General features: G+C 42.5%; 1 protein-coding gene across 1 annotated transcript in view; it reads right to left on the reverse strand.

The window, feature by feature from the left end:
• LOC121411136 (histone-lysine N-methyltransferase 2C-like) overlaps positions 1 to 26,808 on the reverse strand; it is an 82,351-nt gene that overhangs the window by 9,415 nt on the left and 46,128 nt on the right. Inside the window, 6 exon segments of the mRNA XM_041603668.1 lie at positions 565 to 768; positions 1,477 to 1,650; positions 4,966 to 5,154; positions 17,585 to 21,721; positions 22,361 to 25,171; positions 26,361 to 26,586. Coding sequence (XP_041459602.1) covers positions 565 to 768; positions 1,477 to 1,650; positions 4,966 to 5,154; positions 17,585 to 21,721; positions 22,361 to 25,171; positions 26,361 to 26,586 — 7,741 coding nt within the window.

Here is a 26,808-nt window from a genome sequence, read left to right on the forward strand (position 1 = left end):
GACAAAATGTCCCATACGTAACTGTCCCATACGTAACATGTCATTAATTTGTTTAATTAGAGTCTGTAATTAGAGGGATTTGGCTTATGACATGAAACTTGCCATAAATATACTATAGTATTGAGACTTCTATCACACTAAGTTTCAAGTTGTCAAGTGAAATACTTTCAGAGAATTCTCAACTTGAAACAAATGTATTAAAAATTGTCTTTTCTCTGCGTCCCATACGTAACGGCGCATCTTTTCGCTCTAAAAGGTCAAGATCAAGGTCATATGTCACAATTTTTTGCATGATTATTCTTCTCCTAGATGTTTACCATCATGAGGGTATTCAATCTAATCAAAGTCATTTAACACTATTTTTCAGGTCATTAAAGCCTCTGAAATGTCCCATACGTAACGCGCGCGAATTCTTGGACTTGCCCTTAACTATTAAATGTCCTGGACTGTGGAACATCTTTAAATGCTACAGAGGGCTAGCAAAATAGGCATGCATACTCTAAAAGGGAGTATTGTCCATGTGGAAAAGCCTGCATGCAACTCATTTACTGCAAAACAATTTACCTGCAATAGGACTTGTACTTTGTGACCACTTCCCTCTCCTCTCTTTCTGCCCTGCCTCATTGACTACTTCAAAGTTAGATGGTTCCTTGATCCCTAGGAGCTTGGAGAAGGCAGCAAGGACTCCCTCCACATTGTGTGTTACTTCCGGCATCAGCTTCAAGGTTACCTGTACAGTGTTGCCTTTCCCCAAAGACCCTGCTTCAGCTGCAAGTAACAATTAGAATGGTTAATATTATAAGATTTTCAAGCATGCCTTTTACATTGGTTGCCCATTCAGGTGTGAAAGGATACAAAAAAGGAACATGGAATGTAAATTTTTGATGTATGATAAAACGAAACTGTTGTCAAACCAAAACTAGATGATTCTATGAACTTTGCATTTTGTGAAATGGAAGGAATGGTATTCCGGAGGACAGGAGCAATCCAAGGTGATTTGGTAAATTCATTTCACAAGAAACTCTGATATTAATCTACAACATATTCCAGTGTAATTGGCAGAAATTAAATCCATGAAATACTAAAGGCTCATCCAGGATAATAATTAAAACAAGTTACATGTAGGTTCTGACTTCTGACAATAGCCTCTACCACAACAAATTGACATTTTGTTCTTTGGCTCAATAGTTTTTCATTCAAAGTCCAACATACATTAAAAATTCAAATGAGCCTGCCTTCAAATGTATTGTATCAGTAGGACCCTAAATTATTTTTCATTGAACTTAAATGTTGAATTCCTTAAATTTGCATGCAATGGAAACTTAAAATGGTATTTACAATGCCTAACGTACAAAGACATTCTATATTCATTTTTTATAAAGAAAAATATGATACAACAAAAGTACCAATGTTCCCATCAAAAGGCTGATCAAATACAGGCTATATATGACCTATTGTTTAGAAGTTCGGCCATACCTTTCCTTGGAGTTGGCTTGATGATGGGAATGGTAGGTGATCCCGACCGCTTCTGACTGGCCAGGACCTGTTCTACATCCTGGGTAAAGAGACGTAGTCCTTTCATCTTACTTGGCTCCTGAGCTTCACTCTCCTCGCATTCCGGTGATGATGATATCACTATATCCCCTGCTACTGAGAGAAACAAGTCAAATTCAATGAAGCATATATCGAATATGAGTACATGTAATCACTGTAACAGCTCATGTCAGCCAGTAATTTGATACCATGAGTGTTTCAGAAAGCTCTTTTTCCATTACCCGTGACTTTTTGTTCAAACAAAATTAAACAGTTGGTATGTGATTATTTCCATCATGTCTACAGGTGGGTAATGAGTACACTACTTTAACTTTATCGTAAAATGTTTAACTTTTGAGCTAAAATTGACAAATGCACAGATGATGCTATTATAGTGCAAACATAATTTCTTAATGATTGTAAAATTTTCACAATTCAATTTAGAGTAGAGATCCAGTCGAATATGATCAGGAAACACCTCCGAGTATCTAAAATTGGTGGGCTAAATTTGAAAGGGGTCCAAATAATTCCCACCTATCGCAAAGTGCTATTCACACTCCTTGCAATGGTTTGAGCATTATTCTTAGTTCCTAGTTTTTAATTAGTCCATTATTTATGTACATTAATTTTACATACATAGTGCACATTCTTTCGAAAATTATGAAGCAGGTGTCAATTTCAGTGCAGTGGTATAAACAATTGAGAATCCATTCTTTTTGTTCTTTTTGTGTGACTCAAAAATATCTGACATGACACACCCCCTAACTTGGAAATAAACAAGATCACATACAAACTGCTTTGGTGCACAATACTCTGTCTCTTTAAATCTCAGAGAGGGAATAGCAAGCTGTGATGAAATGTAAAGAAATGATACTTGTTTGTTGGGCACACAGCTAGTTTTTAGGCAGAAGTTGTCTTTCCACAGCAAATTCAGAAGAATGGAATTAGGCTTCATTATGCAAAATAAGTTTTTAAGATATCTTGATGCTTGTTTTACTTGGGTGATATAATTAATCATTAAGAGTAAATCAAATGAATATACCGTACATGTAATAAAGAACAACTTTAAAGCCATTCTGGCACTTCCATTCTTTAAGGATCCCTGACATGTTGTTTTTAATTATCATTTTATTAACATAATTCAAAATCTTCATAAACCTTAACCCTTATTTTAATTTGTCATGTTAGTGACAATTTTAAGCCTTGATAAGTGTGAGGTATTACAATCAAAAGCATGCCACATGATCTAACATCTACTCAATAGTACAAACAATTATACTGAGAACTGGCTTAAACTTGGTTATTTACTTTTTAAAAAGTATGTTGTTTCATGATGACATCAAAGCTATGCATATCATGCAAAGACAATTGTGTTATAACTATTGGTACATTGAGAGCATATAAGGAAAATATAGTACAACCATTACTCAGTCATGGAAAAAAAGGTAAAATCAACTGTCCATGATTTTTCTTCTCAATCATATTATTCCAACTATAATGCCTCCATAAACCACTTATTTACAAACATGAATCAGATTTGGCTGGCAATGTTACAGCTTCTTCTGAAATACTGCAACATTGTTTAAAGGCTACCTCCTTATCTTGTAAATCCTTTGTAAATATTGAAATTTTTATGATTTATGTGTACTTTGATAAAAACTTAGATAAAAATAATTTGTAGATTACCAAATTCATCTTTCTTTTTTGTTGTTGCTAATCTATGCTAATATCAACATACTGTAGTAAATATCCACAATTTCCATGTGGTGTTACTGTATTGATTAAAATAGCATTATTATAGCATGGTTTAATATACTGGCATGCAGAATTGCAGATGATTAACATGATGCAGATTGTGATTGAATACATACAAAAAATAAATGCTAAAAAAATGCTCTGATGCAGGAACAACGTACAGTGGAGATGAAGGTCTGGATTGTAATGTTCACTAGATGCATTTTTCTTTCATATCAATTTGGAAAGTAATAGCCATTTCCCATTTGTTTTCAATTCGTTTCTGTTTCAGTATATATTACTGTACTTTTAAACATGTTATCCTACAAAAATGTCCTGAATACAAGCTAATGTTTCTCAATACATGTATCTGTGATACAATCAGAAGTGAGATAAGTGATTATCAAAATAAAAGAAAAGTCCAAGTTGCAACTAATACACTTAGAACATGCATATATATTTACATCTATTCATTCTGCATGCTTATCCCTTTATTTACACAATATTCACCAGGAGTATAGAAAAGTAGTGAAAAGTCACAATATTCCATCAATATTCACAAACAGAAAAACAACTGTCAAACTAAAATGTCAAATAACCAATTGAATACTGAGCACAAAGTAGCAGCTGCAATCAAAAGACGCCTTGCCATGTATCTTCAATTGAAATTCCTGAATGATTTTTTTTTATTACGATTACATGGGTCACAAATGCAATCAAGATGAATCAAGCAGTATTCAAGAGATTATGTAAAGAGGTATATGGTAAGGAAGGATTACTTGGCAAGTGATATGTGAAAGTTTACACAAGAAGAGGAAGAGGCATGAATTTCAGTAGATATGATGTTGTTGTAGAAAGTAGAAGAGACAGTATGAAGTAGTAAGTACTGGTAGGTAAAAGTAGTAAGTAGTAGTGGTGGTAGTAGTAGCAGCAGTAGTAGGAGCGTTGTGGCCCGAATTAGTCTCTGGACTTTGAAACAGAGGGTCGTGGGTTCAAATCCCAGCCATGGCGTAGTTTCCTTCAGCAAGAAATTAATCCACATTGTGCTGCACTAAACCCAGGTGAGGTGAATGGGTACCGGGCAGGAAATTATTACTTGAAATGCCGAGCGCATGAAAGCTGCTTGAGCTACAGCCAGGGTAATAATATCCAAGTCCTTTGGAAGTGCATTGAGACGTTATTCGTATGTTATTCGCTATACTTTCAAGTGTTATACTATTATTATTATCATAGTAGTAGTAGTAATGGTAGTAGCAGCCGCAGTAGTAGTAGTAGTAGCAGCAGCCGCAGAAGTTGTAGTAGTATAGTAGTAGTAGTAATAGTAGTAGCAGTAGTAGTATAGTAGTAGTACTAATAGTAGTAGTAGTAGTAGTAGTAGTAGTAGTAGTATCAGTATGAGTACTACTGTTCGAGTAGTAGTTGTGATTACCATTGGCATGGTTGTAGCTCATAGTAGTAGTAGTAGCCATAGTGGTCACAGTAATTGTAGTCATCATGGTAGAACAACCAAATAAGTAGTAGTAGTAGCAATAGTGATGGCAACGGTACAGCAAGGAATGAAGATATATATTTATATATGAAGATTGATAGCATACAACCAAACACAACAACTTGACTATAGGACACTAGGCTGAATTCTGGTTTAAGAGCACAAGCGGGCACAACTTTTTTTTCTCAATCTTTTGACTGCAGCCTCACCTTGTGAGAGAGAGGGTGACGGGGCGACCAGTTGGGTGGGTGCCCCTCCCCCGCTGAACGCATGATTCATGGTGCGGGTTATTGTGCGCTGATGTGACTGCATCTCTCGCATGACTTCGTCACCTGTCAGGACAGTGACCTCTGAACTTTGAACTGTGTTGGTGATGGTGGTGGTGGTGGTGGTATTGGCTGAGGAAAGGGGGTTCAAGAGGAGGCATGCACCACTCAGAGCACATCACTATTTTTTTTTTACTTTATCTTTTGTAAGTCAATGCTTTGAAGCTAAAGCAGTTGTGCATACTTAACAACTTCAATATTGCAGATGATAACCCTATGTGTACATCAAAAGCTAGTGTCCATTTAAAAAGTGAAGCTACTTAAAAATATCTTTGCACCTAAATTATGCCATGATCATTACTAGAGCCAGGTTTATTGAACATCAATACAGGTCGACAGGCCAAGCAAAATTATATCTCTATGCAAATTTACAATAAACCTGTAGTTCCTGTATAACGTATTACTACCTTTATTTAATCTAGCTCCCTGTAACTGACTACTTTTCCTTCTACTTTTTGCTGAATATATCTTTAAACTACAGATAACATAGATGATAATAAATAAATCACTATCTTGAGAGCATGAAAGAATAGCATTGGTAGCCCCCACAGAAAGAAGTGGTATAGTATTTATTGTAAAATTTGCTTCCTTTTTTCGCGTAGCCTATTATTAGTCAGTGATAACGGTTCAGCAAATAAGTGTTCTGATAAATCAATTTAGTATATGGAGAAATAATTTTGTGCATGTGGAGCAGTCAATCACAAAGTAAACATGTCTCATGAATAATTTGATTCCCTTACGAAAAAAAATGAATAAATAAAATGAACAAAAATCAACAATAAACCAGTAATTGATACAGAACATTACTGCTAATACCACCTCAAAATACTCTTATTCTTGTCAGCAGGCTTTTTCAAATCAATGAAAAGCTCAATATTTGCAATCCTGATTAAGCAGTATTGAGTGGTCACTTTTCCCAGCGATCCTAAATGAATCCCATTTTAGTGGAATTTTTTTTTTAATTTAATAGACAATAATTATCTTCCAAGCTCAGATTGGATTTTACAAATTAGATGATCAGACTGCAGTTAACATCAATCAATCAGAGGTGCATGAGTAGTCCCTCCACAAGTCAATCAGGTTCACTGATCTGTATTGAAATCATCTAACTATGTACTGAACAATGATTATGGTCCGCCTCTACAGAAGGGAGATTACAGGAATGTCCTCTGTTGTGAAGTGTGCAAAACAATGGTGACATCTGCAGAGAAAAGACTTTGCACTCACCAAACTTGGACAAGGAAATAAAGAATACAACATGCTCATCCCATTCCCAATTTCCAGTTTCTTTGATCTAGGACATGGAAATCAATGTCCAATTTGTCTATCACACAGAAAGAGTTTGAACTTTGAATCTTTACCTTCATTATTAGTTCCCCCCCCCCCTATCTTGAACTGTTCCTAGCCCTGTGTGTCTGAATATCAGCCTGAACTAGTGAATCCTTCAACCAACGTGGTATGAGTATGCGATTGTTAGCTTAGTTGAATCAAATACCTGGCTCCGATGCCCAAGCCTAGTATACACTCTTGCAAAATTTTAAGTATTAAGTTCTTTATGAAATGAAACACACAAGTAACATCAACAAAATTGTATGAAATTCATTTACACATGAAGAGATATGGTCGTTTTAGACAATATAATTTTCATACCTTTCTTTGATCAATCAGGAACCGTTTGTAAACATCTAATAATCATGACTTGACCATTCAAATCTTCTTTACATACAATATGATATCCTTTCATTCATATTACAACTGATTGAATTCATTTTGACAGGGATTGAAAGTGAATGAAAATGAATCTTCTGGACAACCTGTGAAAACTGCAATGGAGGTAATTTCACTTGAATTTTAATTGCCAAATCAAGTTAAAAAATTAGTAATAACAATTACAATGCTAGCACGAAAAATTGTATGTCAAATTTAGGCATGGCCTCAATCAAAACCTAAACGAACAAGCCGGGATCATCAGAGAATTACAGGTTATGCCTTAGTGATCACAGGCATGTATGAAAATGACATAAATTTGCTTTATCTGCAATATCCTTTTTTCCTTTTTTTCCCCTTTAATCCCAAAAGGACTGGGAATACCGGCCATAATGCCCCCTCGACGCTTTGCATGACTTTTCTGTAATACACAATGATAGCACCGCAAACTTTTGACTAATTTTTTAAGTGTCCTGCAATATTTGAGACTAAATTAGTGATGTACAGGGATAGCATCGCAATGCCAGAGGTTGTTGTCTTGAATTTGGTAGTAATTGAGTTGATGTTACACATGTGTTTTATACAGAGCCTTTAAAGTGCCATCGACTTAACGAGATACTTCATCTTGCCATGTCGACATAACAAGGCAAAAGCAATTTTGTGTCTCGCCCACTTATGAAAATAACAAGAAATATCGTGACTTGCGAGGGCATGCAAGAGAATGATATTGAAAGTTCATTGTGAAATGACTGGGATGGAATAACACTTGTCATAAGAGCCTTGCACGTAAACTTTAATGTTGACCTGAAAATGACCTCTGACCTTACCATGTGACCTCAGACTGCAGCATTACATGCAGGTCCCCCAAGTCCATCTACCATCAAAGTTTGGTTGAAAAGTGACTTATGGTTGCGGAGATGGGTGTCATAAGAGTGTCTAGCATGTAAACTTTAACGTTGACCTGAAATAACCTTTAACCTTACCATATGACCTAAGACTGCATCATAATACTAGTATGCAGGTCCCCCACATCCATCTACCATCCAAGTTTGGTTGAAAAGCGACTTAAGGTTGTGGAGTTAGGTGTCATAAGAGAGTCTTGCATGTAAACTTTCACGTTGACCTGAAAATGACCTTTGACCTCACCATGTGACCTCAGACTGCAGCATAACATGCAGTTCCCCCAAGTCCATCTACATGTACCATCCAAGTTTGGTTGAAAAACGACTTACGGTTGTGGAGTTGTGTCATTACAGGTTTGTGACGGGCGGATGACATTTGGATCCCTAAGTCTCGCCTTCACCTCTGGTGGGCGAGACAATAACATTATGTCAACATGGCAAGATGAATTACTTGCCAAGTTGACTTATAAAAAGTTATATGTCAACATGGCGAGATGTTTTATCTTGACAAGTTGACTTATAAAAAGTTATATGTCAACTCGGCGAGATATTTGGACTCTCGCTGGGCCTCGGACACTACATATCTCGCCATGTCGGCATATAACTTTTTACATGTCGACTTGGCAAGATAAGATACCTCACCATGTTGGCATTTAACGTTTTTTAAGTCAACTTGGCAAGAAATGTATCTCTCCATGTCGACATGGCAAGATAAAGTATTTCGTCAAGTCAATAGTACTTTCAAGGCTCCATAGTTCTATGCAATAAAGAACTATAATTTTAAACGTTGCAATAACACATACTTACTCAAGAGGGTTAAAGGACAAGTCCACCCCAACAAAAACTTGATTTGAATAAAAAGAGCAAAATTCAACAAGCATAACACTGAAAATTTCATCAAAATCGGATGTAAAATAAGTTATGGCATTTTAATGTTTCGCTTCATTTCACAAAACAGTTATATGCACATCTCGGTCGGTATGCAAATGAGAAACTGATGACATCACTCACTATTTCTTTTGTATTTTATTATATGAAATATTTTCTCGTCATTGTCATGTGAAATGAAGTTTCATTCCTCCCTGAACACGTGGAATTCCATTATTTTAACATTTTGTGCTTCAGGCAAGGAGGTCCTAATCGTCAAATTCGTAAAAAATTGAATATTGCTTAATTCAAACAATAAAAAGCAAAAGAAATAGTGAGTGAGTGACATCATCAACTCTCTCATTTGGACGTAACTGGCTCGTTCATATTACTATTTTGTTAAAAATAAGCGAAACTTTGAAATGTCATAACTTTCTTATTTACAGTTATTTACAGTTGACGTCGTAGGTGGCGCTCTGTGTGTTTATATACACACAGAGCGCCACCTACGACGTCAACCCGCCGTGACCGCCGGCCTAGAGCTTTCCCCCACGTCCGCACGCACGCCATAAGTACCGCCGCACGCCGAGCGAACACTCACTCCTGAAGACGGACAGTCAACCTGTCCGAAACGTCGAGTCTCTCTACTACTCATCATCTCTACTCGCCGACGCAAGCCAGCATCTCCTCATCAGCTCTACTACTCAAGCTGTTCTCACTCAACATTCCTTCTGGTTTACAGTCCTTTTCAGGACTATTCTCAAGAAAGAATACTCTATTCTCAAATCTCCACTTTCTCGCCTATCCACTTCCTCTCTTCTTCTATCCACTGCTTCTATAACACTCCACATGGTGTACCGTAAACCACATCAGCAATTGTACATGCCACCATGCAAACCTTCAAACAACATCTGACTCAGCTCTACGGGGAGCCTACTCAACGCACCGCCAGGCAACTTCAGCGCGACTTAGTCAAATCAGCCAAGCTTACCAACCACCTCACCTTCCTCAAACGCTGCCGCGACTCCGACATCATACCGCCAGGACTCCAACTCAAATCTTCCGTCGACACCCCGAAAGCCAAACGCATCCTGCACCAAGCCAGCTTAGACCTCACTCGCGAACGCATCGCACGCACCCGACACCAACTCCACGATCTAAACTCAAGCATCACTTCTACCCAAACTCAACTTAGCCGACGACTCAAACCAGACGATCTAGATAAAGTTCAGGCATTCAACGACTACACATCTCGCAAAACCTTCCAGTCCACCAAGCTCAAGCAAATCACCAAGTTCGACCGACTCTACTCCCGCAAGCCTACCCAAGCCAACCAACAACCTTCGACCGAAGCAACCAAAGATACCGTAATCAACCTTAGCCGACACCAACTTACCCAAGCCGAACACAAAGTACTCTCTCTCGGACTCAACTTCGCCGTAGCTCCTAAGAAGATCCCTTTCTCCGACATCGTACAGCAAGTCGAACCCAAGCTCCGCTTTCTCTCCAAAGAGGCCACCAACGCAATTAGACTCAAGGTAACCAATGCCCTCTCCGACGCCAAGCCACCTAAACAGAACCTATCCAAAGACGAACGCTCTGCTATCCAGGACCTCCGACGTAACCAAGCCATTCACATCCTTCAGGCTGACAAGGGCAACGCCACCATTATCATGGACCAAGACGCATACGATGACAAGATCGAAGAGATTCTCCAAGACAAGGACACCTACTCCAAACTCAACAGAGACCCAACTCAGGCCAACGAAAGGAAAATCAACCAACAACTGCTGACCCTACACCGATCCAATGCACTACCCAAGGCACTCTACTTCCAACTCAGATCGTCTTCAGCCAAGTCACCTATCTTATTCGGACAACCCAAGATACACAAGCCTAACACTCCTCTCCGCCCTATCATCTCCACTCGTGGGTCACCCTGCTACAACACAGCACGCTATCTGGCCAACATCCTCCAACCACTCGTAGGCCAGACCCAGCACCATGTCACCAACTCCAAGCACTTCATAGACGTTGTCTCCAAAACCAAGATCCGGCCCTCCGACACACTCGTCAGCTTTGATGTCGTCTCCCTCTTCACCAGCGTACCTGTAGACCAAGCATGTGACATCATCAAGCAACGCCTGATCACCGACTCAGACCTAGCATCCAGAACCAATCTCACACCAGACCAGATCCACGACCTCCTCCTCACCTGTCTCAACTCCAACTCCTTCAAATGGCGCAACAACTACTACAAACAACTACAAGGAGCAGCCATGGGGTCACCTCTCTCACCAATCATCGCTAACATCTTCATGGAACACTTTGAGCACCAAGCACTCAAGACTGCGGACAAACCTCCTTCACTCTGGCTCCGCTACGTCGACGACACCTTTGTCATCTGGCCGCACAGCACACCCAACCTTCACCAGTTCCTCAACCACCTCAACAACCAGCACCCCAGCATCAAGTTCACCATGGAGACCCAACGCGACAACTCAATTCCATTTCTAGACGTTCTCATCACTAAGACACCGTCTGGATTCCCATCTCACCAGGTGTACCGGAAACCTACCCACACAGACCGCTACCTCAACTTCCGCTCACACCACCACCCGTCCATCCACCAATCAGTCGCCAACACTCTCATCAGACGAGCCCACCAACTCAGCGACAAGGCACACTTACATCAAGAACTCAAGCACGTGACCAATGCACTCACCACCATCAACCACTACCCCAGAAGAAGGATCAAGACTCAACCACCCAACCATCAACCCAGCACCGACAGCACCGAAAACCCATCCGAAACCAAGCCCGTCGCCACCATAGTACTACCCTACATCGGCAAGACCTCACACCGACTACAACGCATCCTTCACTCTGCCAACATCCTCGTCAGACACCAATCCTCTCGAAAACTACACTCCATCCTTCACTCTCATAAGGACAAGCACCCATCCAACAAACAACCAGGCGTCTACAAGATCCCCTGCGACTGCGGTAAAGTCTACATTGGGGAAACCGGCCGAGACTTCGACACCAGACTCAAGGAACACAAGACCCACCACCGACGCAGCGACTGGGACCGATCCGCCATCGTCAAGCACGCACAACAAGAGAATCACCGCATAGAATGGGAAAGGAGCCACCTAATCACCAACATCCGGCACTGGAATACCAGAAGGGTCAGGGAAGCCATTGAGATACATCAACACAACACTGTGCCTCAAGACCCTGGCCTCCACATCAACAGCATCTGGCACCCAATCCTACGTCACCACCAAACTTCTAACCAATCCACAAACAACCAGCCGTCCACCGTCACTCCACCGAGCCCTCCTACCCAACACAGCAGTCTGATTGCATCACCTACTCAACCAGGGACTCCGCCGACACACACACCACCGCCACCGACACCTCGCTACAACCTCCGCCGACGACCCAACACCTCATCCGTACACCAGGCCACCCACTCACTCCCGCCGAAGCTCACCCGACGAGTCCGCCGACCAACACGCACAGAACGCCACCATTGATGTACACACCGCCGACACACACACACGCCGCCGTAACTCACGCCGCCGTCTACTCACCACGTCCGCATACGACGCCCACTCGTTTCCCGCCAAAACCGCCGACCCACACACAGAGCGCCACCTACGACGTCAACCCGCCGTGACCGCCGGCCTAGAGCTTTCCCCCACGTCCGCACGCACGCCATAAGTACCGCCGCACGCCGAGCGAACACTCACTCCTGAAGACGGACAGTCAACCTGTCCGAAACGTCGAGTCTCTCTACTACTCATCATCTCTACTCGCCGACGCAAGCCAGCATCTCCTCATCAGCTCTACTACTCAAGCTGTTCTCACTCAACATTCCTTCTGGTTTACAGTCCTTTTCAGGACTATTCTCAAGAAAGAATACTCTATTCTCAAATCTCCACTTTCTCGCCTATCCACTTCCTCTCTTCTTCTATCCACTGCTTCTATAACACTCCACATGGTGTACCGTAAACCACATCAGCAATTGTACATGCCACCATGCAAACCTTCAAACAACATCTGACTCAGCTCTACGGGGAGCCTACTCAACGCACCGCCAGGCAACTTCAGCGCGACTTAGTCAAATCAGCCAAGCTTACCAACCACCTCACCTTCCTCAAACGCTGCCGCGACTCCGACATCATACCGCCAGGACTCCAACTCAAATCTTCCGTCGACACCCCGAAAGCCAAACGCATCCTGCACCAAGCCAGCTTAGACCTCACTCGCGAACGCATCGCACGCACCCGACACCAACTCCACGATCTAAACTCAAGCATCACTTCTACCCAAACTCAACTTAGCCGACGACTCAAACCAGACGATCTAGATAAAGTTCAGGCATTCAACGACTACACATCTCGCAAAACCTTCCAGTCCACCAAGCTCAAGCAAATCACCAAGTTCGACCGACTCTACTCCCGCAAGCCTACGCAAGCCAACCAACAACCTTCGACCAAAGCAACCAAAGATACCGTAATCAACCTTAGCCGACACCAACTTACCCAAGCCGAACACAAAGTACTCTCTCTCGGACTCAACTTCGCCGTAGCTCCTAAGAAGATCCCTTTCTCCGACATCGTACAGCAAGTCGAACCCAAGCTCCGCTTTCTCTCCAAAGAGGCCACCAACGCAATTAGACTCAAGGTAACCAATGCCCTCTCCGACGCCAAGCCACCTAAACAGAACCTATCCAAAGACGAACGCTCTGCTATCCAGGACCTCCGACGTAACCAAGCCATTCACATCCTTCAGGCTGACAAGGGCAACGCCACCATTATCATGGACCAAGACGCATACGATGACAAGATCGAAGAGATTCTCCAAGACAAGGACACCTACTCCAAACTCAACAGAGACCCAACTCAGGCCAACGAAAGGAAAATCAACCAACAACTGCTGACCCTACACCGATCCAATGCACTACCCAAGGCACTCTACTTCCAACTCAGATCGTCTTCAGCCAAGTCACCTATCTTATTCGGACAACCCAAGATACACAAGCCTAACACTCCTCTCCGCCCTATCATCTCCACTCGTGGGTCACCCTGCTACAACACAGCACGCTATCTGGCCAACATCCTCCAACCACTCGTAGGCCAGACCCAGCACCATGTCACCAACTCCAAGCACTTCATAGACGTTGTCTCCAAAACCAAGATCCGGCCCTCCGACACACTCGTCAGCTTTGATGTCGTCTCCCTCTTCACCAGCGTACCTGTAGACCAAGCATGTGACATCATCAAGCAACGCCTGATCACCGACTCAGACCTAGCATCCAGAACCAATCTCACACCAGACCAGATCCACGACCTCCTCCTCACCTGTCTCAACTCCAACTCCTTCAAATGGCGCAACAACTACTACAAACAACTACAAGGAGCAGCCATGGGGTCACCTCTCTCACCAATCATCGCTAACATCTTCATGGAACACTTTGAGCACCAAGCACTCAAGACTGCGGACAAACCTCCTTCACTCTGGCTCCGCTACGTCGACGACACCTTTGTCATCTGGCCGCACAGCACACCCAACCTTCACCAGTTCCTCAACCACCTCAACAACCAGCACCCCAGCATCAAGTTCACCATGGAGACCCAACGCGACAACTCAATTCCATTTCTAGACGTTCTCATCACTAAGACACCGTCTGGATTCCCATCTCACCAGGTGTACCGGAAACCTACCCACACAGACCGCTACCTCAACTTCCGCTCACACCACCACCCGTCCATCCACCAATCAGTCGCCAACACTCTCATCAGACGAGCCCACCAACTCAGCGACAAGGCACACTTACATCAAGAACTCAAGCACGTGACCAATGCACTCACCACCATCAACCACTACCCCAGAAGAAGGATCAAGACTCAACCACCCAACCATCAACCCAGCACCGACAGCACCGAAAACCCATCCGAAACCAAGCCCGTCGCCACCATAGTACTACCCTACATCGGCAAGACCTCACACCGACTACAACGCATCCTTCACTCTGCCAACATCCTCGTCAGACACCAATCCTCTCGAAAACTACACTCCATCCTTCACTCTCATAAGGACAAGCACCCATCCAACAAACAACCAGGCGTCTACAAGATCCCCTGCGACTGCGGTAAAGTCTACATTGGGGAAACCGGCCGAGACTTCGACACCAGACTCAAGGAACACAAGACCCACCACCGACGCAGCGACTGGGACCGATCCGCCATCGTCAAGCACGCACAACAAGAGAATCACCGCATAGAATGGGAAAGGAGCCACCTAATCACCAACATCCGGCACTGGAATACCAGAAGGGTCAGGGAAGCCATTGAGATACATCAACACAACACTGTGCCTCAAGACCCTGGCCTCCACATCAACAGCATCTGGCACCCAATCCTACGTCACCACCAAACTTCTAACCAATCCACAAACAACCAGCCGTCCACCGTCACTCCACCGAGCCCTCCTACCCAACACAGCAGTCTGATTGCATCACCTACTCAACCAGGGACTCCGCCGACACACACACCACCGCCACCTCGCTACAACCTCCGCCGACGACCCAACACCTCATCCGTACACCAGGCCACCCACTCACTCCCGCCGAAGCTCACCCGACGAGTCCGCCGACCAACACGCACAGAACGCCACCATTGATGTACACACCGCCGACACACACACACGCCGCCGTAACTCACGCCGCCGTCTACTCACCACGTCCGCATACGACGCCCACTCGTTTCCCGCCAAAACCGCCGACCCACACACAGAGCGCCACCTACGACGTCAACCCGCCGTGACCGCCGGCCTAGAGCTTTCCCCCACGTCCGCACGCACGCCATAAGTACCGCCGCACGCCGAGCGAACACTCACTCCTGAAGACGGACAGTCAACCTGTCCGAAACGTCGAGTCTCTCTACTACTCATCATCTCTACTCGCCGACGCAAGCCAGCATCTCCTCATCAGCTCTACTACTCAAGCTGTTCTCACTCAACATTCCTTCTGGTTTACAGTCCTTTTCAGGACTATTCTCAAGAAAGAATACTCTATTCTCAAATCTCCACTTTCTCGCCTATCCACTTCCTCTCTTCTTCTATCCACTGCTTCTATAACACTCCACATGGTGTACCGTAAACCACATCAGCAATTGTACATGCCACCATGCAAACCTTCAAACAACATCTTTCTTATTTTACATCCGATTTTGATGAAATTTTCAGCATTGTGCTTGTCTGATTTTTCTCTATTGATTCAAATCAACATTTTTCTGTGGTGGACTTGACCTTTAAATAATTCTGCATGTGACTGCAAAGTCAATCTTCTTTGATCCACTGACTAAGTGTGATTGTAAGCGCAGATAGTGACAAACCCTACAAAGAAGTGCTCTATTTCATGCACATTATGCTCCTCCACCTTCCCTCCGTGCAGACAAACAAAAATACTCAACAGTGGCTATTTCAAGTGAGCGGATCGGTTTCCACAAGTTTTTAGCTTTCAAGGACATGACGAAGCAAGCATGGCGATCAAAGGGTAATACAGCAATACATAACAGTTTTCCAGGGGAGGGTTATGCAACAGGCAAAGTGAGTGGGACATGCTACTTGCATCCAAAATTACTTTCTTCACATCAAATGTACCATATCTGAAATCCCTACATGGCGCCAAATGCACATTTAAATACAGTATCTTGTCTGATAAGACCTAATACCTATTGCGTTTTTTAACCGTTAGGCATTACTTTATAGTGAATCACGCACATGAACATCAGGCCAAAAGCTCATCTCTTGATGTTTATCATTATTTGTTTTCATAAAAATTTGTTTCCTATAATGCCTGTTCTCTATCTTCATCATGTTAGTTACCTTGGTTTATTTGATACCAAAAAAGTATTGGTCTTTTCCCCCACAGAATATTCTATTGCTATTTCAAATCATTAACAGAACTTGAAATGTTTGAGTCCAGACATTTTGTTGAATCACCACTTGAGAGAAAAACCTCAATATTTCATTTTTCAGTGTTTTTTTTTTTTTGGAGGGGGGGGGTGTGGGGTAAATGTTTTTATCTAATTTCAAAATTAACATAATTTTCTGAACATTTTCATTTTTAAATGTGTTGCATCCCAGCTTTTCTCCAGTTTTCTGGTGTTAAGTGCCATAAATATCATGCTTCAGCAGTTTCAAGATTACTTTTAGCCCAAACATGTGCAAAATCCTGATCGACATTGCAAGATACAGTGATGTATGGAATTCTGAAAAAATCTCCACAAAATTTCTCTGTCAGAATATTCCTACAATCATTGACCCACTTTTGCATAAATATGAAATCGACCTTTTGGGTAATGCATAAATAAGCTGCAATCATGGATAAAACTTTAAATTTTCAAGTCAAGACTATAATTTATTTTTCTGGTGAAAATCTAAAAGTTGTAGTGTTTTGCCATTCATTGCAATTTTGACAAAAATTGTTATGCTCCAAATATTTTTATTTAGGACGAACCTACTGTAAGTGTTATGCTTAGAGTATATAGGATATGGGTGTATGTGAATAGTTAAAGAGTTGATAAATTTATCAGGTTACAATAATGAAGACATTTTTAGATGCATCTTCCCTTACACCTAAGTATTGAATATTAATCCCTATTGGCTAACAAAACTTTGACATTTCAGACCTTCTAACATAACTACTACAGTAATTCACAGACCATTTCACATGATTGTACATAAGCCCTTGATACAGGGTTCAGCATTCTCAGTTTAAATGTAGAACTTTCTCTTTATATACACTACATGTATATAAATAATAATGATGTATTATGTCGGACACATTTTTCCTATTTGTTTATTTAGTTAATCATGGACAGTAAAGCTCTTCTAAAAGTGAGATAAAAACATTTTATCATCAACTGTAGATTTTTTTTTAGGGGGGGTATACATTATTCTTAAAAAATATCTCTTAAACAAAACAGCAATGATGTGGTAAGTGTACTAACCTTGTCCTTTGGTTCCAATTTCCTTGAGTGAAGTGGGACCATTCACCACTCCAAGGGGTAGCTTGAGTTTGGTGTCCGATGTAGAGCCCGACAGAAGATGATCGTAAAAGTCTGGAACCCCATCCAAGATGGCATGTCCAAAGGCACCTCGTAGCCGGGTTCCTCCGTTCACCGTTCCACTTCCAAAGAGCGGGCAGAGGGAAAAGTTAACACCAACCTCTGGTTCAGTTAACTGCAGCATAGGCATCTGCTTCAGGGCAGCCATCAGTTCCTCCACTGATGAAAACCTACTTTCCTTGTTCTTTTTGGACTTTTTCTCTTTGTGCTTTTTCTTTTCCTTGTGTTTGTGCTGTTTGACTGTGGGTTGGGGTGATGGTGGAACTACAGGGGGTGCAGGGGGCTTTTCTTTGGTCTCTTGTGGAGGGGGATAGTCAATCTTCCCTTGTCTGTGGATTTCAAGTAAAATTTGCAAATCATTTTCAGCAGGCTTTCCATCTTTCTTAACATAAGGTAATTGCTCAATTATTTCCAGTTGCTTTTGCTGCTCTGATGTCAGTTTTATCGGACCTTCTTCATCTTGCATATCCACAGCTAAATCAAATTCTTGTCGCATTTGTGTATTCTCTGAATTGCTAGTCTCTCCTGTGACTTTGTCTAACTGATTCTGTACACCAGGCTTGCTGGGTATTGATTTCACAATTCCAGATGCACAAATTGAAGGTCCTTGCAATAGCTGTTTCAGAAGTTGATTTTGATTGTTTTTCAAAAGCCCATCCTTGGCAGCTTTGGCATTGATGTCTCCAATCATCAACATTGCTTGACTCTGTTGAAGTTTGGCAAGGTCCACATTGGCATGTGGATCATTAGCCATAATGGCCTGCAAAGCTTGATGTGTAGCACTTCCAGGTGAAGTATTCTGAAGGATATTTTGTACACTCATTACCATACCTCCTTTATCTTGAGAATGACCTATCGCAGCCAAAACGGCACTCTCATCAAGGACTCCTACTGGGCTTTGAGGTACTGGAGTTGGATTTGGGCTGAAAGGATCACCTGTTTTCTTCTTTGCTCGCTTCTTCTTTGGCTTTTGTACTTTGGTCTGCATTCCTGGGTAACTTGGTGGCATTGGAAATCCTTCTGTAGTTGGTGTTGAACTTTGAGATGATATCATCCCAGGTTGTAGGGGCTCCCTCGGGAACGGTGATTGGACAGGTGACTGTAGAGGGGCTTGTGGAGATGGAAATGGAGGACGTATGCCTACAGAACTGCTATGAACTGGAGGAACTTGGCTAGGAGACACCATGCCTGGGTTAGGCATTTGATTGAATTGGCCAATACTGCCTTGCTGCTGTGCTTGGTGTGGACTAGGAAGCCTATGTGGATTGAACATATGAGAACTATGGAGTTGTTGCTGCTGTTGTTGTTGTTCATATCTCTGCATAGCTCTCACATGCTCTAGTTCCTGGGCAAGCTGCAATCTTTGTCTCTCATGCTGCTCACGTAACCGCTCCATTCTCTCCCTCTGTTGGAATGTTTCACTAAATGGATTGTTGTCTTGTCCAATATTGATCTGCATGCGCTTTTCAATTGGAGGCTGTTGTGGTAACGATTTGGTAGATATTGGCGATTGGATAGGGGATTGCATTGGTGTTCCAGCTTGCCTTTGTTGAAGCTGACTGCTAACAGAAGCACCTTGATTTGCTGATGATGCTACTGGTGACTGCTGTCCAGGATGAGTCATCATAGGTGAAGGTGGTGGCATCATAGGAGAAGGGTGACTGCTGTTTAGACCTGATGATTGACCCTGAGAAACTAGAGGAGACTGTTGATCAGCTAGAACCATGGGGGATTGTTGACCAGCTTGCTTCAATGGTGACTGACCTCCAAGGGGCATCATAGGGGATTGGGCTCCAGGGGGCACCATGGGGGATGGAACACCTGGTGTCACTGCTGGTGATTGGCGACTACCAGCGGTGATAGGTGACTGCTCGCTATTTTGAACGGCGGGAGAATTCTGTTGGCTTTGGGGGACCATCATTGGAGACTGTTGTTGCCCAGAAGAGACAACAGGTGACTGCTGTCCTGGATGAACCATGGGTGATTGGGGGACCATGGGCGACTGGGGAACCATGGGTGACTGGGGAACCATGGGTGATTGAGGAACCATAGGTGACTGAGGAACCATCGGAGAATGAGGCACCATTGGGGATTGGGGAACCATTGGTGATTGTGCTGCCATGGGAGACTGCTGCTGTGAAGAAGCACCAATGCTACCCTGATGAGATGCATGTGACATTGGCGATTGCTGGGAAGGTTGTACAGGAATCTGTTGTGAATTTGTACCCCGTTGTAAGCTAATTCCACCAGGTAACATGTTTGTTTGATTGTTCCCTGGCATACCTTGGGCCTGTGGGCTGTTAATAGGAATCATTGGAGTTGAAGGTTTGCTGCCAGGCATCATGGGTGTCTGTGGATTACTGCCAGGCATCATGGGTGTCTGTGGATTACTGCCAGGCATCATTGGTGTCTGTGGATTACTGCCAGGCATGAGAGGAGATGGTTGCCTGCTATTTGTCATCATTGGACCCTGGCTAATTTGGTTTCCACCTTGAATCATTGAACTTGAAACCATTGGACTAGTCTGTCCTGGCATGACCATCATTCCTCCATTTCCAGATTGCATGATTTGATTTCCATGCATCATTGGAGACTGCTGACCTGATCGAACAACAAATGGAGGTCTCTCCCCAGACATTGGTGATCGCATGGGATGCGGAACTTGCTGTGAAACATGGCCCATCATCTGACCTTGGGGTATCATTCCAGACTGAGGCACCTGCATCATTGAGGCAGATGGAGACTGCATTCCCTGATTGATCAGCATTTGCTGAGGTATATTTGGTGATGTCCCACCTGGAGCTATTAGAGAATGTTGTCCACCCATCATGGGACTGTGCATGCCAGGGTTAGGTCCTTGCCCTTGCATCATCATTCCTTGTGGTGACATCATTCCTGGCATCATTGGATTATGATGACCCAAGGGTGAATGATTCGATGACAGTTTCTGTTGTTGCTTCATCCGAAATTCTTGCAGGAGAATAGCATGCTGCCTTTGCTGCTTACGTACATTTTCCAAATATTTCTGCTGCTTAGAATGTCTCTGCTGCACTGCTTCGAGTTCAAGTCTGTCATTTTCAGAAAACACTTTGTTGTTTTTGCGGCAGGCTCGCTGTCTAGATGTCAGAGCCTTCTTCTTCTTTCTCTCTTTACCAACCTCATTTTCAAAGAATTTCAACCTAAGTTGTAGTTTACGATCTTTGTTAAATATCCATTCTTCATACTCAGGAGTACTGGTATCTTCAGGAGCTTTTTCTTCTGTGGTGTCATATGGATCAAAGTTCATCATTGCATGTGACATTCCATCCATGCCCACACCAAAGAATGGAGATGGCATCCGTTGCATGTTCTGAGACATGAATCTACCAGGAAATCTGAAGTTAGAAACCTGTGGGCCAGGCATTCTGTTAATAACTGGCATTCCCATTCTCTGCCCAGGCCCAGGAAGCCGTTGCATGCCATGCATCGGCACCGACATCTGATCACTTTGCATGTGCATGCCTGATCCTGGCATTGGTGGGCGTCCCCCGATTCCAGCATTCTGTACAACCATGGGACCCCGAGGCCTCATTCCAAAGTGATTCTGAGTCATTGGTGACATCGGTGAGACAGGTCCTGGACTAGGATGTGTCGGGATGTTTTCATGGGTAGAGAACCTTGGACCAGGTGGGAAATTAGGCATTTGTGGGTGGCCAGGAGAAAATGGTCCTACTTCTTGTCCATGAGCATTTACATGTGACACTCCTTGCAGTCCTTGAGGAACAGTCTGTCCTTGCTTGAACAAGTCTGTGCTGTTGCTTCTTATCGGATCCTTTACAGAATCAACACTGCTGAATTCTACACTCTGAGGGGTTCTAGGTGGTCGCAACCCTGGAGAAGCAGGGGGAATCAGTGGCACGTTGGTTCCAGATTGTTGATCTGTTAAATGGCGTTGCTGCATTTGCACCTGGTATTGGCGATTCATGGCAAGAAGAAGCTGTGCATGTGGCCCAGGTGGTTTGATGGTAAAATCTTCAGTTTCTATATAGGAAATATAAGAAAAAGAAGAAGAAATTTAATGACAGTTTCCTACAAAGTGCCTGACACCATGTGATTATAAACAAGCTATGATATGTACTCAATGCTATTCAATTCATCTTCATACACAATCACATTATATCATCCCCTATTACTAATATATTTAAATCCAAAATTGTTAAACTGTAGTACATGGACTCACTCACCCTATCCCTAAAGATAACACTCCCCTTTGTTTTTATATTTAATTTTTCATGTTTCCTATTCCTTTTTGTAATTACATTGTAATGATGTGAAAATTTGTTTACAATTTGATTATTCAATTCTTGATTTAAGATTGTAAACATATTTCTCAATGTTAATGTTTTGTTCTTGTTAAGCCATAGGAAGACCAGGATGACTGTGTCAGTTAAGCTGATTTTACGCAATCCACCGCATTTTAGAACATATATAAATGTTTCATGAACATATTTAATACAAAAAATAATAACTATATACAAATACTCCTACAAGGATCAAATTTTAACATATGACATCCAGCTATTCATTTTTAATACATCCTACAATCCATCCAGGCTCGATCGTAATTTTATTGACAAACACAAATTTGAAAAGATTTTTGTAAACTATACAGATAAATACCTTTAGCAATCATCTTTGCTTCAGCCTGTAATCTTTCAAGATCAAGATTATCCAGAAATGGATCAGAGCCTTGGGCCTTGGCTTTTGGATCTACTTTTCCAGAGACGGCTGCTTCTATATTCCCAGACTGTTGTTGCAGCTTCTGTTGCTCTTTCTTCTCTTTCTCAAGTAGATCTTGGAGAAGAAGAGGTTGTTCATGGAGCAGAGGTGGTCTTCTCTGAGGATTAGTAGAAACAAGTGAAGGTGCATTCACAACACTCGTTACAAGAGTTTGACTTGTTTGTAATTGAGTGCCATCGCTATTTGTAGGCTGGGAAGATACCACTGTCTGAGAGCCAACTGAAGCAACTGGCAGTTGAGAAGTACTGTTTGGCTGAATGCTTGACACAGGACCAGAAATGTTGGCAGCAATCTGGTCAATTGTTGGGACATCTCCTCTTGGCACACTGACAGAAGAGTTCTGTGTTTTTTGCGCTTCCCCTGATGACGAGCTTGGACAATTACCTGAAGGTCCCTGGGTATTGGACTGTTGTTTCTCTAAGACTTGAGATCCACTTGATGTGTTTATCATCTCATCAGAAATGGCAGTTGAAATTTCATTATTTTCACAGTTTGTTTGAGGATTGTCCACTGGTTCTATTTTTATTGTTGTTCCACCCAAAGAAGTTGTGGATATAGTGGGCGCCTCACTTGAACTTGAAGAGACTGGAACTACGGTACTTGTTTGTAACACAGAGGCTGATGCTGACAAAGAAACAGTAGGAACAGATTCCGAAGTACTTACACTGTCAATATGAAGACCAGTTTTCTCTTTTGAAACTGCATCAGAAGGATCACTTCCTTTTGATTGTGGCGATGGCTTGTCATTGTGACTCATCAAATCTTTAGAAGACTCTTCAGAAGTGTGACTACTTGCAGTAGCAATGTCTCTTCCAATTTCAGGTACACTGCTTGTTTCTGAGCTTTTGGTTTCTTCCACTTTAGTTTGATCCGAAGATACACCCGAGCTTTCAGACTGTTTTAGATCATTAGAAACAGACTTGTCTTCTAACACTTTATCAGTTTCTTTTTCTGAACTAGTTGGCTCCATGGAGGTAGACTGTTCATGACTTTTCTCTGTAGCAGCTGGAAGTATGCCATTTTCCACCTTCAAAGAATTTGAATCCTTAGGAGTGTTACTTGTGGAAGCTGTTTCATCAAGTGCCTCATCACTCAAACCAAAATCTTTGAAAAGTTGTTGGTTTTCAGCAGAATGTTTGTTAGTGTCCAAATCAGTTCCTGCAAAGTCAATTAGATCAAGCTCACCAGACAACAGATCTTCCAATTGCGCATCATGGTCATCTGGCTGAGGTGTGATTGTTGGATCCTGACTGGGTGGCAAATGAAGGTCACTCTGCAATGATACTGGTTGCTGAGCAGGTATTGTATTATGAATTCTGGGTTGGTGATTCTGAATTGCATTTGTGCTAGGACCTTGGAAAGGAGGAGTTGGTTGTTGGAATGGCAAATGAGGTTGTTGGGCAGGATGATCTCCCATTGGAGACATCATAGGTGACCTGCCATGAAAGTTTGGATGAGTCATTAGTTGCCGGGGTGTAGGTGTCCTATTATTGGCTTGTTGCCTCACCATATGATCATAGGGATCTAATGGGTTTGACCCCACCAGGGCAGTTCTTTGTTGCAAAGCTCTTTGATGGAGCTTCTCCTGGAGTAGGGCAATGTTTCGTGGTCTTGGTGACAATGATGGCCCCGACACTGGCATTCTTGCTCCTTGCTCTATTCTCCTCAATTCAATAAATTGTCCGGGCCCAGGCATGCGGCTTCCCCCATCACTAGCTCTTCGTTGAAGACCAGGAGTAAACTGTCCTGGCCTCCATGCTTCATCTGTCTGTTCTGGGGTTAAATTGAACTGTTCCTGGGACCTTTGAGTTACGAATGTCGGAGGAGCTTCTGGCCTTGGCGTGTTAGGTGTTCCAGGGAAGGAGTTCATTTGCTCACTATTAGTAGCAGGAGATATCTGATCTGATGAAGCATTAGCTGGATAGGGAGGTGGAGGACGCTGATGTGATTCCCCACTCCAATTCTGATTCTGCATTTGCTGCTGTTCTCGACGCATACGTCGTTTCTCCTGCTGTCTCACTAATAACTGTCTTATGTGCTGTTTTTGTGCATGTTTGTTGCCATCGTTCAAACCTACTCTATCAGCAGGGGTAGAAGCAGCTGCAGGTGACAGACTCTGGTTGCTGGCACCATCTTGAAATACTTGGTTTTTCATGAACGGAGCCTGCTGAGGTGAATGAATAGGCATATCAACTGGCATTGCGTGAGCTGGTGACCCCACTGACATTGCATGTGCTGGAGATCCCACTGACATTGCATGAGCTGGAGACATGTTTCCCATACCAGGAGGCACTTGTGATGCAGAACCATGAGGCATTCCTGGAGACTGTAACCTATCAATGATGGACTGGTTGTTTGATACAGGCAAGTGGTTGCTGGATGATGTAGGAGTAACACCTTGTCCTGCAATCAAGGATGCCAAGTGCTGCTGATGAGTGTTAACACCACCAACAACACCATGGCTTATCTCTTCTGAATGATGAGGAGATCTTCCTGCTAACACGCTGGGCGTTCCACTCCTTCCAGACTGAAGATGAATGTTAGATGGTTGTGCTACCATAGGAGATGGTGGCATGGAGTCAACATTCATGGCTCCTGGTGATTGGTTTGACAGTGGCATATGCACAGGAAGTCCAGAATGACCAGACAGGCTCTGGTTGTTTGCGTTCATTAAGTTGGAATGTGGCAATTCTGTTGAGATAAAAAAAAATTATCTAATTAATTTTGAATATAACTACAAGGTTGTTTAAATATTTTTTAAACATATGATAAAAGACGTTTCATAATAAAACAAAGAATACAATATAGATCTAAGCATGAATCATACCAATAACCCTCAATTTTTTGATACAGTCCAAAGGATATTGAAGTATATTATCTAGTTTTACACATTTTCCACCATCAACAAATTTAAGAGGATTGGTACAAGTTTGCTTTTATAACTCCCCCCCCCCTTATAATTTCTGAGTTCTATCTAATTAAACTTCCTGGAACGTAAAAGATTTAAGTGAATCTCAAGCCATTTCATAAGACTACCTACCAATGGTACATTACCAGCTACTGTTAAAAGCTACTAAAAAATGTTATTTTGATGCGCTGAGAGCAAGAACTCATCAACATTTTCGTTGATGGATTATGTGACATTAAAAAAAATGTTAAAGAAGAAAGACAGTTTTTCTTGCAATCTAATCCCCAAACTGGACTTTCGACTTCTCATAGTCAAATTATATTTATGCCACCCTATTTGCAAAATCAAGTATACATAATACACCTACATGTAAATTTTCAAATTTTTGAATCATTGACCTCTGTGACTTTGACAATGTGACCTCAAAATCTATCCAGATCATCTTCCCTCACATATGCACAATTGAGCAAAGCTTGAACTGGAAACCTCAAACAATGTTTCTGTTATCAACAGAGCAAGAATTTTTCTGGTAGATAACATCTGTGATCTTTGTCTTTCTACCTCATGAGAGCCAAAATTTAATGTCAATCCAATATACAAACAAGAGCCAAGTGGAACCCCTAAACAGTTCTTCATTTATCGCAAGAACATTTTCAGGTATTCAATGGCCTCTGTGCCCTTTGAACGTGTCACCATAAAACAACTAAGATCACTATAAGTAATATGTGGACACTTGAACAATCTTTATCATTGATCAGAAGAACTCAAATGGACAGCTAAAGAATACCACCATCGATGATCATAATGAACTCTTATCTGTGCAACATGAAGTGAATAATATGCCTTTATTACCATAAATCAAGGGATACACATTTCACCATGCCTGAAAATTGTTGCTGAGCTTTGACTCAACATATCTAAACAAAGGTCAATTGATAAAAAGTTTTAAGAAACATGTTTCAGTATTCTTACCATTGGCAGGAGACATGGGAGTTCCTGGTATAGGTGTTCCTGGCATAGGTGTACCTGGCAATGACTTTGGGCTCCGTTGCGCCTGAGGAACCATTGTCGATGGTTGCTGTCCTTGCTGCAATTGCTGCGGCTGCTGTCCTTGTTGGAGTGGTGCCCTGATGCCAGACCCATCCTGGCTCTCACCGACCATGGCGCCATCAAACTTCTGACGCTTCTGTTGATGGATCTATGAGTAGTTTTAAAGAGAAGACCAGCGGGGTGTGATATAAATGAGATACAATTTCAACTATGACTTTTTGAATATGGTTTGCCTTTTACGAACAGAATTACTATATTCAATAATCAATTGTTATTGCCCTATACACTAACAAAAGTAAACTCCTATTTAGAGTACACTCTTATTATTGTGATGACATGACACAATTCTTAAATCCACAACCAGGAAATA

This window comes from Lytechinus variegatus, chromosome 3 (assembly GCF_018143015.1).
Source record: "Lytechinus variegatus isolate NC3 chromosome 3, Lvar_3.0, whole genome shotgun sequence".
In the NCBI taxonomy this organism is placed as follows: Eukaryota; Metazoa; Echinodermata; class Echinoidea; order Temnopleuroida; family Toxopneustidae; genus Lytechinus; species Lytechinus variegatus.